This window comes from Carassius carassius, chromosome 12 (genome assembly GCF_963082965.1).
Source record: "Carassius carassius chromosome 12, fCarCar2.1, whole genome shotgun sequence".
In the NCBI taxonomy this organism is placed as follows: Eukaryota; Metazoa; Chordata; class Actinopteri; order Cypriniformes; family Cyprinidae; genus Carassius; species Carassius carassius.
In genome coordinates, this window is record NC_081766.1 from 17,361,773 (window position 1) to 17,375,194 (window position 13,422).

At 36.6% G+C, this 13,422-nt stretch overlaps 2 protein-coding genes across 2 annotated transcripts in view; both read left to right on the forward strand.

Moving 5' to 3' along the window:
• The first annotated feature begins 616 nt into the window (after positions 1-616).
• LOC132154965 (inhibin beta E chain-like) lies at positions 617-3,224 on the forward strand. The gene is made up of 2 exons (XM_059563717.1): positions 617-1,065; positions 1,889-3,224. Exons 1-2 carry the CDS (start codon positions 747-749, stop codon positions 2,638-2,640), a joined length of 1,071 nt encoding a protein of 356 aa, XP_059419700.1. The 5' UTR covers positions 617-746; the 3' UTR covers positions 2,641-3,224.
• A 6,423-nt stretch (positions 3,225-9,647) lies between these two features.
• Positions 9,648-13,422, forward strand: part of LOC132154975 (CREB-regulated transcription coactivator 1-like) — a 13,296-nt gene continuing 9,521 nt past the window's right edge. The window contains exons 1-8 of the mRNA XM_059563727.1: positions 9,648-9,834; positions 11,067-11,183; positions 11,276-11,401; positions 11,512-11,573; positions 11,869-11,963; positions 12,127-12,212; positions 12,312-12,355; positions 12,570-12,781. Of these exons, the coding sequence (XP_059419710.1) occupies positions 9,709-9,834; positions 11,067-11,183; positions 11,276-11,401; positions 11,512-11,573; positions 11,869-11,963; positions 12,127-12,212; positions 12,312-12,355; positions 12,570-12,781 (868 nt within the window). The 5' untranslated portion in view covers positions 9,648-9,708. The remainder of the gene's footprint in view (positions 9,835-11,066; positions 11,184-11,275; positions 11,402-11,511; positions 11,574-11,868; positions 11,964-12,126; positions 12,213-12,311; positions 12,356-12,569; positions 12,782-13,422) is intronic.

Here is a 13,422-nt window from a genome sequence, read left to right on the forward strand (position 1 = left end):
TTATTCAACTTTTTTTTTGTTCAGTTTAGTTAAGCTATATCTTGATTTATTTTACTATTGTGTGTGGCTCTTGTTCTACTGCCATCTATTGTTCGATATATAAACAAATATGTTGTATCCTCATGTATCCTACATGAAAGCAGATTTGTATTTTTTAAGGATAATATAAATATCATTTATTAGATAAAAATGCAAGTTTAGGCAAGACCACACTCACCATGGTGGTCCCATAATTACAGATTATCTTTTGTTATTATGAATTTGACACAAAGTATGTGGTCTTAAGGTAATTATGAATATACACATATTTCAGATCTTTTGATATACAGAATGGCCAAATATGGAAGCATAGTACAGCAATATACTGAATTTAAATGCTTATCTTTCTTGACCTGCATATGTATCCAGTATTGTTTGAACTTGTTATAGTAAATAATATTGATTCTGAAAGAAAGTAGCAATGCATTGTGTGTGTGTGTGTGTGTGTGTGTACAGCTCCAAAGTCCTAAGTCTATGGCAAATTTCCCTTTGGTCAAATTAGTAGTGACAGTATTATTCTAAAAGTCATATTGACATGATGTCATTGCATAGGGGATGGTTAAATGTACTTGTAGTTTCTGTGTGGGTGTGGATGAGCAATCATCTCCAGTGGGGCGTGGCCTGTACCTGTATAAATGAAATCATGTCTGGAATGTCATATATTGCACTAACCAACACAAAGACAGCACAAACAAAAAGAACTTGCCATGCAGAACTCAGTAGCACAATGCTTTCTCCTTTCTCTTGGGGCTGTTATTTTTAGCTCTTGTCTGAGAGAATCTACAGCTCAATTGGAGCATGTGGAAATGTACAAAGGCCTGCAGCTTGAGGCTCTGAAGAGCATTATTCTGGAGTACCTGGGGATGGACGCACCACCTGGGCCTGGTGGAAGAGCTCGTCATCAGGACCTGGTCAGGATGTACCGTCATTATAGGAGAATAAGATTCTTGCTCAAAGGCAATTCCAGTAAAGAAGAGGAGCTTCAGCCTGGAGGAAGAGCCTCTACGGTGCTCTTTCCCACAACAGGTAAACTATTAAAATTGTTATGAAAAAAAAAAAACATATTTAAAAAAATTTAATATAGAAATTATTTATTTGGTATATATTTGATTTGGTTTGCATTATATGTATGCATTACATATATGTATGTATGTTTGTATATATATATATTTATAGAGAGAGAGAGAGAGAGAGAGAGAGAGAGAGAGTCTTTATTTACATAGTATATATATATATATATATGCATTGTCTAATTTCATATTTAATTATTTTTATTTTATTTGAATGAAATAAAATCAAATGTTCTCCACTGGCCTGGGTTAGTAATGTCTTAGTAAAATCATTATAATTTATTTCTGGGTATGTATGTGTGTGCATATATATTTATTATTTTAGTGCTGTCAAATCAATGAATCGCATTTAATCACATTCAAAATAAAAGTCTGACTTTACATAATGTGTGTGTACTGTGTATATTATAAGTATATATAAATACACACACACACACACACACACCAACACACACACACACACACACACACACACACACACACATGAATATGTTTAAGAAACATTTACATTTATATATATTCATATTTATACATGATTTATATTTCTTAAATATATACGTTTATATGCTTATAAATACATATAAAATAAACAGTACACACATATATTATGTAAACACAAACTTTTAATTTGGATGTGATTAAACGATTTGACAGCACTATATCATTTAATTAATCTAATAATTGTTTGTATACGTGGTATATGTGTGTGTGTGTGTGTGTGTGTGTGTGTGTGGTTTGCATTGTCTAATATCAGCTTTTCTTTATTATTTTTCTAATAGTACAGCCTCTGAATTCTACCATGGATTCAAGGCAGCAGTGGTTTAGAGCTGCTTTCTACAAAAACTCAGGCATTAAAACTGGAGTCAACCTTAAACATGCAAGGCTGCAAATCAAGAGACCACACAAGGACAAAAATACACTGGGCATGCCGTGGCTTTCAAAAGACATTGTGGTTATAATGTATAAATCTCCTGGTTTTCATACGGAGACAGTATTTCACACTGGGGTCTTGAGCTCTCGGGATGTTATGTTGGATTTGACAGTTGCCGTTAAGAAGTGGCTTATGGACAGCAGTGCTGAGCTTTTAGTTGTTGAAATCTGCCTCCTTAAAAAACAAGAAGCGAGTACACAATCCATGCCTCAGCTTGCTTTACAACTTGACCAAGCAGTGAGGAGAAGAAACAGAAGAGCTCTGTTTACCAGAGAGGAAAGTGTTGAGGATGAAGCTCACTGCAGGCGAAAGTCATTAAATGTTTCCTTCAAAGACATCGGCTGGTCAGACTGGGTTATCGCTCCCTTGGGCTACACTATGCACTACTGTGATGGTTCCTGCCCACATAATTATAAACCTGCCAGTATGCATACGCAGGTGAAGTCTCGTCTGCATCTCTTGTCCAAGGGAACGACACCCGGTCCTTGCTGTGTACCAGCTGCATATGAGCCAATGGTTCTCATGCACTATGACAGTCGTGGAAAGTTAAAGCTCACGCCCTTCAACGATTTGATAGTTAGTAAATGCCATTGTGCATGAACACTGACACGTGTTTTTTTTTTAAAGAGACTATTATCTACTGAACATTATATTCTCAAAAGAGAAGATGATAAATAGGCAAAATATCTAACCGATATAATGCAAATCAATGCTCTGACGCTCATTTGGTTACATTCCTTTGGTTTCAAAAATAGTTTGGCTTCTTAAGGAAACAAGATACCTGTTTTTCTACATGCACTGACATGTTGATGGTACTGTATTTTCAGATGATTGACTTGCTGGAATTTCAAGTTATTTATTGTAGCCTAATTTATTTAAAATGTTTTTGTTCTTGTCTGTTGCTGTGTTGTGAATGAATCAAGAAAGCTTTTGTATTTTGGAAAGAATGTTAATAAAGTTGCTTTATGGAAAAAAATCATATAATTTCAGTATCAATAATTAATGTGTGAATCACTGATCACATTTCAAAAAAGATGATTCAACATCTTTCAGTATAATATGAAAATCCTCATATACAGTATTTTGTGAAACTAAAACTGAGCTTTTTCGAAAACTCTGGATGTTGTTAAAAAAATTTGGATCCATGTTAATATAAACGGGGAGAAGGCCAGCAGAATGAATCATCTCTGTTTGACTAATTCAGATCATACAACACTGAACTATCAAAAATGAATTCACACTTACGTTTTACATACGTAAGTGCAATCCTATAAATTAAAGCCATTTATAATAATATTTTACAATATCCGCTCAGTTCCAGATAATATTTCAAGGTGCGGTCATGTGATAAGAATCCATAAAATATATTTAGCCATGTTGATCAATATCCATATTTATCCTATCAATAAAGATAGGCCAGATCTAACATCTGTAGCCTTGAGACCAATGTCACTGGCCTTGATCAGAGAGTAAATGTCCTCAGATCAACCACAGCGGAGGCATGAGTTCATTTGTGATTCAGTGTTTACATAATACTGTGTCATTAGTGTCACTGTATCCATAAATATTTGTTTTCTTTTGACTTTTCGATTTTGCTGACTGTAGATGTTTTTTAAGTTACATTATCTCATGTATTGTTTTGACATAATGTGATCATTTAATTAATGATAACAATTATAACTGTAATCACACAATGAAGCATAAAGCCTGTGTAAATGTTAGCCTGAATGCACTGTAAGTCACTTTGGATAAAAGTGTTTGCTAAATGCATAAATGTAAATAAAGCAATAAACACTTTCTTGTAGTTGTATCATTTTACTCACTTCAATTGAGTAAATACTGGCTCATGTATATATATACGTATATATAAAACTAAAACAATAAAACTGTTTTAATACACTTAAATGTTATGAATCATGTTTGATAAAACACTGTGGGGATATAAACAAGTAAATATTCTCTACTTCATATGCATGAGGGTATAGTAAAATTACAATTAAGACTACTGACACACATTTAATCTGATCTGTGTAACCAGGCTGTTAACACCTCAGTCCTGCAGAGTTTAACTCCAACCCAATCAAACACACCTGCCTTTAGATTTCTAGTGATCTTGAAGACATTGGCTGCATCCAAAAACTTATAGGTGACTTGCTGTCTCGCTCTCTTATCAGGCAATGACTTTGCAGGCAGCGTTTTTGCACGAAGGCACCTCATGAAACCGATTTTGGACAGGCTTCTGAGGCAGAGTAACGGTTTAATGATCTACAGCAAAATATAGAGAGCTTTGGTGATAACTATGTGGCTATTTCATTACTGCGATATTAATTTCTCGCTCGAAATGACAACAAATGTAGAAAATGTTATTTAAAAACATACATTTACACACAGACTGACCACTGACCGCAACCTTCAGACGCCGATCTTATCTCGCTGACAAGTTTAAAAAGTTGATTAGCAGAATTCTCAAACCAATTGTTAAGGTTTGCAAAAATACATAAATACATTTTAATATACACTGTGTTTGTATGTGTGTGTAAGATACAGTGCAAGTGACTAACTCTTCAGCCCTGTTTTTGAGCCCTAATGAAAGGCAGTAGTGTCATCCAAAGTATAGGCGGATTGGACCAATCTAATGTTTAAATTCTGGTAAATAACCTTAAACTTACTATAAATTTGATGTGAAATAAAAGTATATTTAAAGGCATACTCCACCCCAAAATTAAAATTTCTTAGAGTCAATCACTTACCCCCACGTTGTTCCAAACCTGTAAAAGCTTTGTTCGTCTTTGGAACACAATTTAAGATATTTTAGATGAAAACTGGGAGTATTGTGACTGTCCCATAGACTGCCAAGTAAAATAGACTGTTAGGGTCCAGAAAAGTATGAAAGACATTGTCAGAATAGTCCATCTGCCATCAATGGTTCAACCGTAACGTTATGAAGCGGCAATACTTTTTGTATTCTCAGCTGATACTGAAAAGCATACGGTGATATGGAGAGGAAACTATTGACAAAGGAATTGTTGAATAAAGTCGTTATTTTTGTTTTGCCAGTGTCCTTGACACTGTTATTTACTTGGCAGTTTATGGGACAGTCTTAAGCCTCCCGGGTTTCATCCAAAATATCTTAAATTGTGCTCTGAAGACGAACTAAGCTTTTACGGGTCTGGAACGACATGGGGATAAATGATTAAAGACAAATTATTATTTGGGGGTGGAGTAACACTTTAAAGTCAACAACAATCTCATCTTAGATCTGCAGTTGAGAAACATAACAGACGCAGTTACTTGGCAACAGGATATGAAGCAATTTTAAGAAATATATTTGACCACATATTTTATTATTTTCCAGAGAGATGTGTTGGATTAACACCTAGACAAACAAGGGCAATCAAAGACTGAATTGTGTGTCTTTGACTGAGAAACTTCAGTTTCATAGTGCTATATAAAACTTAATGTTCCACTTGTTGCATTTAGTTATGGAAGTGGAAAAGACACTCTCAGCTAATTTGTAGCTAATCGCTGAGTAATGAGATCTTTCAGTAAAGATTTCAGTAAGTCAGTGACAAAAAGATTGTAAAGCCGCGTTTCCACTCATGGAACTTTACCCAGGAACTAGTGACTTTGGGCTGATTCTAGCAACAGTTCTGGGGGGAAAATAGTTCCTGGAGAAAAAGGTTCCTGGTACAATTGTTCCGGGTATTTTCGGTGGAAACATGGCATAAGACAGTCATGATAGATAATTATTACCATCCCCTTAATTAATTGGAAGCTTGGAAAACAAGTTTTGCATGTGAAAACATAAGCATAATCCTTATGAAATATTAGGCATGTGACATAAACTGCACATAAACTACACAAAAGTTTTTTTTTTTTGAGAAGTTTCTTATGCTCAACAAGGCTGCATTTATTTGCTCAAGAATACAATAATTTATTAATGTGATCAGAAAGCTGAATTGTCAGCAGACATTACTTCAGTCTTCAGTGTCACGTTGACATTTTTAACTTTAAAACGTATTAAAATCCACCTATGCCTGCTGAAAAGTCCAGCATATTGACCAGCATCTCAAGTAGAACTTAGCCTGTTGGTCCACTTAACCAGTATAAACCAGTCTGTACAGCATGGAACATACAGTGAGGATTATTTGCAGTCAGCGAGAAGACCTGTTAAACTGTGATCAATGAGGTCATGATTATGTTTTGCTGTCTCACAGTGTGTTCAGTCAATAAATTACATTGGCTTGTCTGTGTACTCGATCGCTCAAGTAAAACCTATTTCTTGCCCAGAATGTTTTGCCCTTGATTTTACCCTTTGAAAATAAAGACTTTTTATTATTTCATATCATGCCAGTACAAATGATTCTGCTGAACATTTTGGGGGATTAATACTGGACAGCAAACCATTTCAGCCTTTCAAGCATCTGGCATGATGTAAACATCCTCAGAGATTTCAGCCTGATTTGGATAGAAGAAGGCTTGATCATTGCTGTAGATTGCATCATCTGGATCACACTGCTGGTATGCTTGATGGTCTCTAAATGGGGGTAAAAGTGAAATTCAGTTCTTGAAAACTCCTTCAAATTCTTATAACAAGTTGAATTGCTAAATTTTCACCAGTATATAACCCAATAAATATTGCTGCAAATTAAAAACTCCTTTAATGTGACGCTCTCGGACTGTCATACCACTATTGACACACATTCATGATGTCACTGTGATCTTGCAAGATTTTAAAGACTTATCACGGCCTTCTCATCACCTGGTTTCTAATGCTCTAGATTAGCGCAGTGGCCTACACACGCATATAGATTCGACTTTTCTACTTTACCTGTGCATGTCCTCGCTCTGTACAGCACAACTCTGAAATTCATGCAGATTGGACTGTCCTCTCTGAAAGTTCTCATAGATTGGGCTCTGTGGTGTGGGTTGAAGTCCTCCAGCGTATCCACTGTACGGAGACTCCCTGAAATGATCATCTTGCCTCTTATCTTGGCTCTTAAGTTTGTTGGATAACTCTATATCAAATGATTTTCTGTGTCGAAACCAGAAAAACACTGCTATCCCCACCAGCAGCAAAGCCGCAAAGAATATAGGCAAACCAACAGTAAGTCCAAGTGACGGGCTGCTGACAGGGACGCAACCCGCTGTAGAATTTACAGAACAAGTGATATTAACATCCATGGTCTAAAAGAGATGGAAAAATAATGTTATTATATCTATAACAAACTGCAAACACACTGAAATTAATCAAATTAACACTGAAACTATTGTTTGCACTAATGTAACCCAAAATAAGAATTCATAATAGAAATTACCTTACCATATTGTGTAGGTGAAACTTTATCACCTATGTCTGTATCACTGTTGCAGGCAATAATGGTCAAGCTGCCGTTTGGCATTTCTTTTTGCTGAAAGTTCCTCTTTCGGTGCAGTAGTCATGCAACCTGGAAATTCACACCCCCACACAATCATTGTTCCGGCTGACTTCCTATAAACGGTCATACATCTGCTCTGAAAAGGAGATTTGTGGGTACATGTTAATAGGAGCTGTAATTGATATGCAAATAATAGCTGAGCATAACCTCTCAAACTTACCAGCAGTTTATAAAATATGCCAATTGTTCTAGCTGTAGATCACAAAGCCTTCAAAAAATCAAGAGTTTAAATCATGTTACAAACAAATATATAAAAGCTATTGGTAACGATGCTACACTTGCCTATAAGTATATCACTGCCAGAAAACCACTAAATGTTACAAGTTATAATATACAGAAATGACAGCAGGTTAACCAAACCAAAACTTTACAATTAAGCTCAAAAGTAGAAAAAATTGAATGTAACGCAGATGTTGTGGGTAATGCAGACATTTGAACATCCTCTATGAAAAGGAGGAACTTAGTTGTGCTAACATTGCAAGATCAGTAAGCACATTAAGGCTCAATTTGCTTACAGGTTTTTGCTGGAACTAATATACAGTGTGTAGACAGTGTATACAGTGTACGTTGTGGTTTCAAAAACAATGGTAGAATAAATAGTAAGTTATGGTCACTGTCCTTATCACTTGTGCTTATATCACCCCCTGGTGTTAAAAATTGCATTTCCCCTGAAACTAGCATATGTGGGCAAACCTTGAGGTTGAAATAGGGTCATAATGTTTGGAAATAAATACATTATTCTTGATAAAAATACTCTTTACTCAATTGTGACTTTGAGGCCTAGTCTCATTCTTGGTAAAGCTGACTAGCATTTTGAGCTGGAAAACCCCTAACTCAAATTCAGGTTTCATTGGAAATGGCTTTTAAATGATGTTTTGTTAGTAGGTCAAACCAAGCAGGCAGCTCTGTTTGACTACTTTGCCTATATTAGACAAAATTTTGAAAAGCTGGATTTTCCATTGCTAGCTTTGCTCTAGAGAGATAAACAGAAGCTAAATGGGTTCTTCAATGTATTAGTTATTCTGAGAAAACAAAAGCTCCACTTTCAGGTTGCAGCGATTTCACTTCACTTCTTTGTATCTATTTTTCATTTTCAGGACTGTGATGCATTATAAAAATCCCTTATAAAAATATTGAATCAATAATTGTGAATGGTTGACTTTCTGAAGTGAAAGACGGCATATTGAAGTAAAAATGATGGCTGGCTGCTGCAAATAATGCTACATGACACTGACATACACTGCACATATTGCATCACATCTTAGTGATAACTCTGTGAGGTGTTATCTCAAATATACAGAACTTCCTCTGCTTCCTCTCACCTGCAACATGTTTGCTGTGGTTCTGTTTAACTGTACTTTACAAGAGAGTTAAATGAGTTTAAGTTCATATAAATCGAATTGAAAGCATGCATATTAAATTGATATGCATCATGACATGTCTTCGTGGACCCAACATCCATCATCTAACTAATCTGAGAAGACAGAAATAAGGTTCCATAAAGAACCATGCTTTGAAAGTGCTATATTTATTTTTTTCATTATTATTTAGTAATATTGTTTTAACCCTTCTACTTGCATACTAGCATGTACCTTATATCTAGTAGTGTCAATTAGCGTTGCATCATCTATTTGGGTTTTACATTGAAAAAAATGCCAACAAGCCCTCTCAATTAGGTACTTATTTTTTATTGACATGGAAAATAGCAAAAGTGACAATGCTCTAACAAGTTATTAACTGGATGCCTTAATAAATTATGATAACTGACTTTGAAAATGAATAAAAAAAAAACAAGAAGTAAAACACAAAAATGAAACACAATATAGAAGACCAAGTTCCAGTATCTTCACAATCCTCTATGATGCCTTTAAAGTTCATCATTTTGGTGTAACTGCATGGCAGTTTCTCCTGGCAGATGATGAGGTTGTGGGATGTGACAGTACCTTGGTAGAAATACGGTGTACTAATGGTGTATGCAAGCCATTCACAATGTTAAATGGAAAAAGTGATTTAAAAGGTAGTTTTCTAACACAAAGAACCATTTTGAATCAAATCGTTAAATGTCTTATTCCCACAATCTTCATCAGTTCACATAATCCTCAAATCTCCGTACAACAACAGAGACACGCGCGCTCCAGATGTGCGCGTTCACTACGCCCACGCGCACGGACGCGCGCACGCAGTAGCGAGCGTCTCATCAAACCAGAGCGGAGCCCAAGAGGAGCTAAACATGGCGACCTCGAATAATCCGCGCAAATTCAGCGAAAAGATCGCGTTGCACAATCAGAAGCAAGCGGAAGAGACTGCTGCGTTCGAGGAGGTGATGAAAGACCTGAGTATTACTCGGGCGGCCCGTGTAAGTGTGTCTGTTTTCTCTCTTATGACAGCAGTCAGCAGCCCGGGGCTGAATTTGTGTTTATACGACACGCACTGAACCCGCCTGTCAGGACGTAAACAACAATAAACGCCCCTCTCCGTTGCGCGTTTATCTTTAGCGCTGATTAATAGATTTATTTCCAATGGACGCCACTGAGATGTTTCCTAATAAACAGACGGTCACGACGAGGCCTTATAAAAGTTGCCGTGCTCACAGCTGCAGTGTTTGAGTGTGAACGGATTGGGCATGTGTGTATTTGACAGCAACATTACAGTCTCTCGCCATTATAGCTGACTGCAATCAAGGCCGTATCCAGTGCTGGACACATTTTAGCATCTACATTTTCATTTTAACTGCCATTCGTTCCTGGAGGGTTAAACCTGAATGTTTGTATCGATGTTTACGAGCACTCAATGAATGATTAAGCCATCCACAACAATGCATTTACTCAGTTCAGCATTATTGCTCAGTGCATTTATACCCAAAACGAGGACTCCAGCAAACTATGATGACAGTCCTTTACTAATATCCCAATCAAGATTCAGACTAAATACTACATTTCAGAGCTCACAATTAACAAAAAAAATCTGTTTATCTTTTTTTTTTTCAGTCAGTTCTTTTACAATTTTGGAACTTTTTATTTCACTTCTCATGTTTCTGCCCATTTAGTATCAATCATTATGCTGTACTCCTCATTTATAAATCCCATTGGATAAAAATGGTTGCTAAATTAATAAATGTAAAGTACTTTTTTTTTCAGTGAGTTGCATTTCTTTGTTGAAACTCAGTGTTTGAATCTTTCATTATAAAATCTGTGGCATATTCATGGTAATATATAGCTTCCTATAGTTTGCTGATGCAGCTCTAATAAAAAAATGCAATCCAAATTCCAACTACTTTGATTTTTGTTTATCAGATGTAACTAGAAATGGAGAGATCTGGAATAAAAAGTAGCTAAAATAAACTGGGCTGCTTGTTTAGGACTTTTAATTGAAGATTTAAAAGTTTACACCTGTACCTTCACATTCATAGCATGGACGATAACAATAAAGTTTTAATAATAGTTTTAGTTATTTGCGAAATGTGAAGTCCAAATGACAACTATAATGATGACTAAACAGAGGGATGCTATAGTTGGAATCCCAGAAGCCCTTTTGGGTAATTGTACATATAATGTCTTACAGTTTTCTTGATTGTTGTTTTTCATGCAGTTACAATTACAAAAGACTCAGTATTTACAGCTTGGTCAGAACCGAGGACAGTACTATGGCGGCTCTTTGCCAAATGTCAATCAGATTGGAAACACCTCTATTGACCTTCCCTTTCAGGTGAGGAGCACTTTGACAGGTGAAATGAAACAAGAATAGATATGTGGGATGTAAGTTTTGTACTGACATCTTCAAGTTTTTTGGTTCTTCAGAATTCAGGATTGGACACAAATAGAACAACTCGTCACCATGGGCTGGTGGACAGGGTCTATCGGGACAGGAATCGCATCACGTCGCCACACCGCAGACCTCTCTCTGTGGACAAACATGGGCGTCAAATATCCTTAATGTGTCTACTCATGAACGCAGACACCGTTTTGGTCTGCATGTTAAAATGTCTGCGGTTTACTTCTTCTGATATTATTAAGTCCTTAATGCTGAATCTCACATTGATAGCTGTCCGTATGCCTCTGTGTATCTGTCACCCCCACCTGATACCAGCTGGAGGAGGTGAGAGTTTATACTCGCAGTCTGCTTGCATGTGCTGAAGACTGTTCATATGTGCAGGAGTAGTAGCTGTTAAAATTCATAGCTATATCAAATGTTCAACTGAATGATTTTATATAGTCGTCATTGTAATGTTGGAACCTGTAAGTTGTAGTAGTTAGTCCTTTTATCTTTCTACCCTGCTTTTGTGGTACAATATAAACTTGCAGTTTTAGTTAGGGGAGACTGTAACCTAATGTGAATAGGCATGGTTTATGTTGTTATATGATTCTTTAATTTCTTTTTGCTCGTTCTGTAGGACCAACTCAGACTCTGCCCTGCACCAGAGCACTTTTAACCCAAACCCACAAGATGCATTTGCAGGAGGATCTCAAGATTTCCAGCCAAAACAAGGTTGATACAATGTTTATTTAATTCTTATTTTATTGCTTTATGATTTTATTAAATGCTCTCATCAATAAACTTATCCTAGGTTAAATGTTGCAGTGAACTATATGCTGTCAAACGTTTCCTACACTTGTTTCAGTGTATGATTTCATCCCTCTCTATGTACTAGTTCTTCTTCTCACTATGGCAGGAACAGGGGAATCTGAGAGTGACATGGACAACGGAGGTCAAAAGCAGATATGGGATCACAAAAAGGTACTTTAGATACCTTTAAAATAATTTAGAGAGAGTTTTCTTTGATATGAATTTCATCTGATCCTTTATCAGCAAAGTATTGCTCTTTTCGTTTCATAGACTACTTCAACAAGGCACGAGTCAAACAATATACCTGGAATCAAGTAAGTGTGGTTTCATTGGATTTTCTTATTGACGCAGATAGTGTAAAGTAGAGGGTAGGCGATTCGAAGCAAAAATGCAGAAGAGTTGAGGTCATTCGGGCAAACCGTTATCCCAACTTTTGACCTGCTACTTTATAACAGTACAGTGGGCTCTTGCTGTTGACATATCTATTTATCCCGGTTCCTTCTAATGTCCCTCATGTCATTTCCCCAGCATATTTCCATCTCCAGATCAGGAAATGACTACATCTCTAATCCCAGCGGCACACAACACGGGCGGCTCTCTGCCAGACCTGACCAACATCCAGATTCCCCCTCCTCTCCCCACACCTCTGGACCCTGATGACTCCTCGTCCTCTTTTAGTACCTCCAACAGCACTGGCAACCTGGCCAACACTCACATGGGCCACACTTCTGCCAGCCAAGGTGATTCTCACAAGCATATGCATTAGGACAGTGGTTCTCAATCTTTTTGACTCCAAGGCACTCCATGCAGGTTAACAGGTTTCCACTGTTACATCTTCTGCAATGCTGTTTTTAAAAAAGAGTGTCTATAGATATATGTAACTAAATTAATTAGAATTAATACGTTTCAGAATTACAGGAATTTTGAGAGTTGTATGCTCTTCGGGGATCCCACTTTTTTAACCAGTGAATTGACATGACTTTTCTACTTTCAAGTTCATATTTGTTTCTATAACACATTTAGAACAACCTCGATTGACTAAAGTGCTGTGCATAACATGCAAACAGTTCGAAAGAAGTTAAAACCACAAGAAAAGGATGAGTTTTTAGCATTGGCTTGAACTCTGTTGAGCTTTAACAGGTATGGTGTAAGCAATCTAGTGGGATTATGAATAAGGATTACATTTGAGATTTATTTAGGGGCTACATTTTAAGGGCTTTATAAACAAATAGCAAATTTGTTTAAAATCGATGTGGTATTGAACTGGTAGCCAATGCAGAGAGTGTAATATGATCCCGTTTACTGCCCATCAGCAAACGAGCAGCCAGATATTGGACCATTTGAAGATGGAAAATGAAAGAGAGCGGCAATCCATAAAACA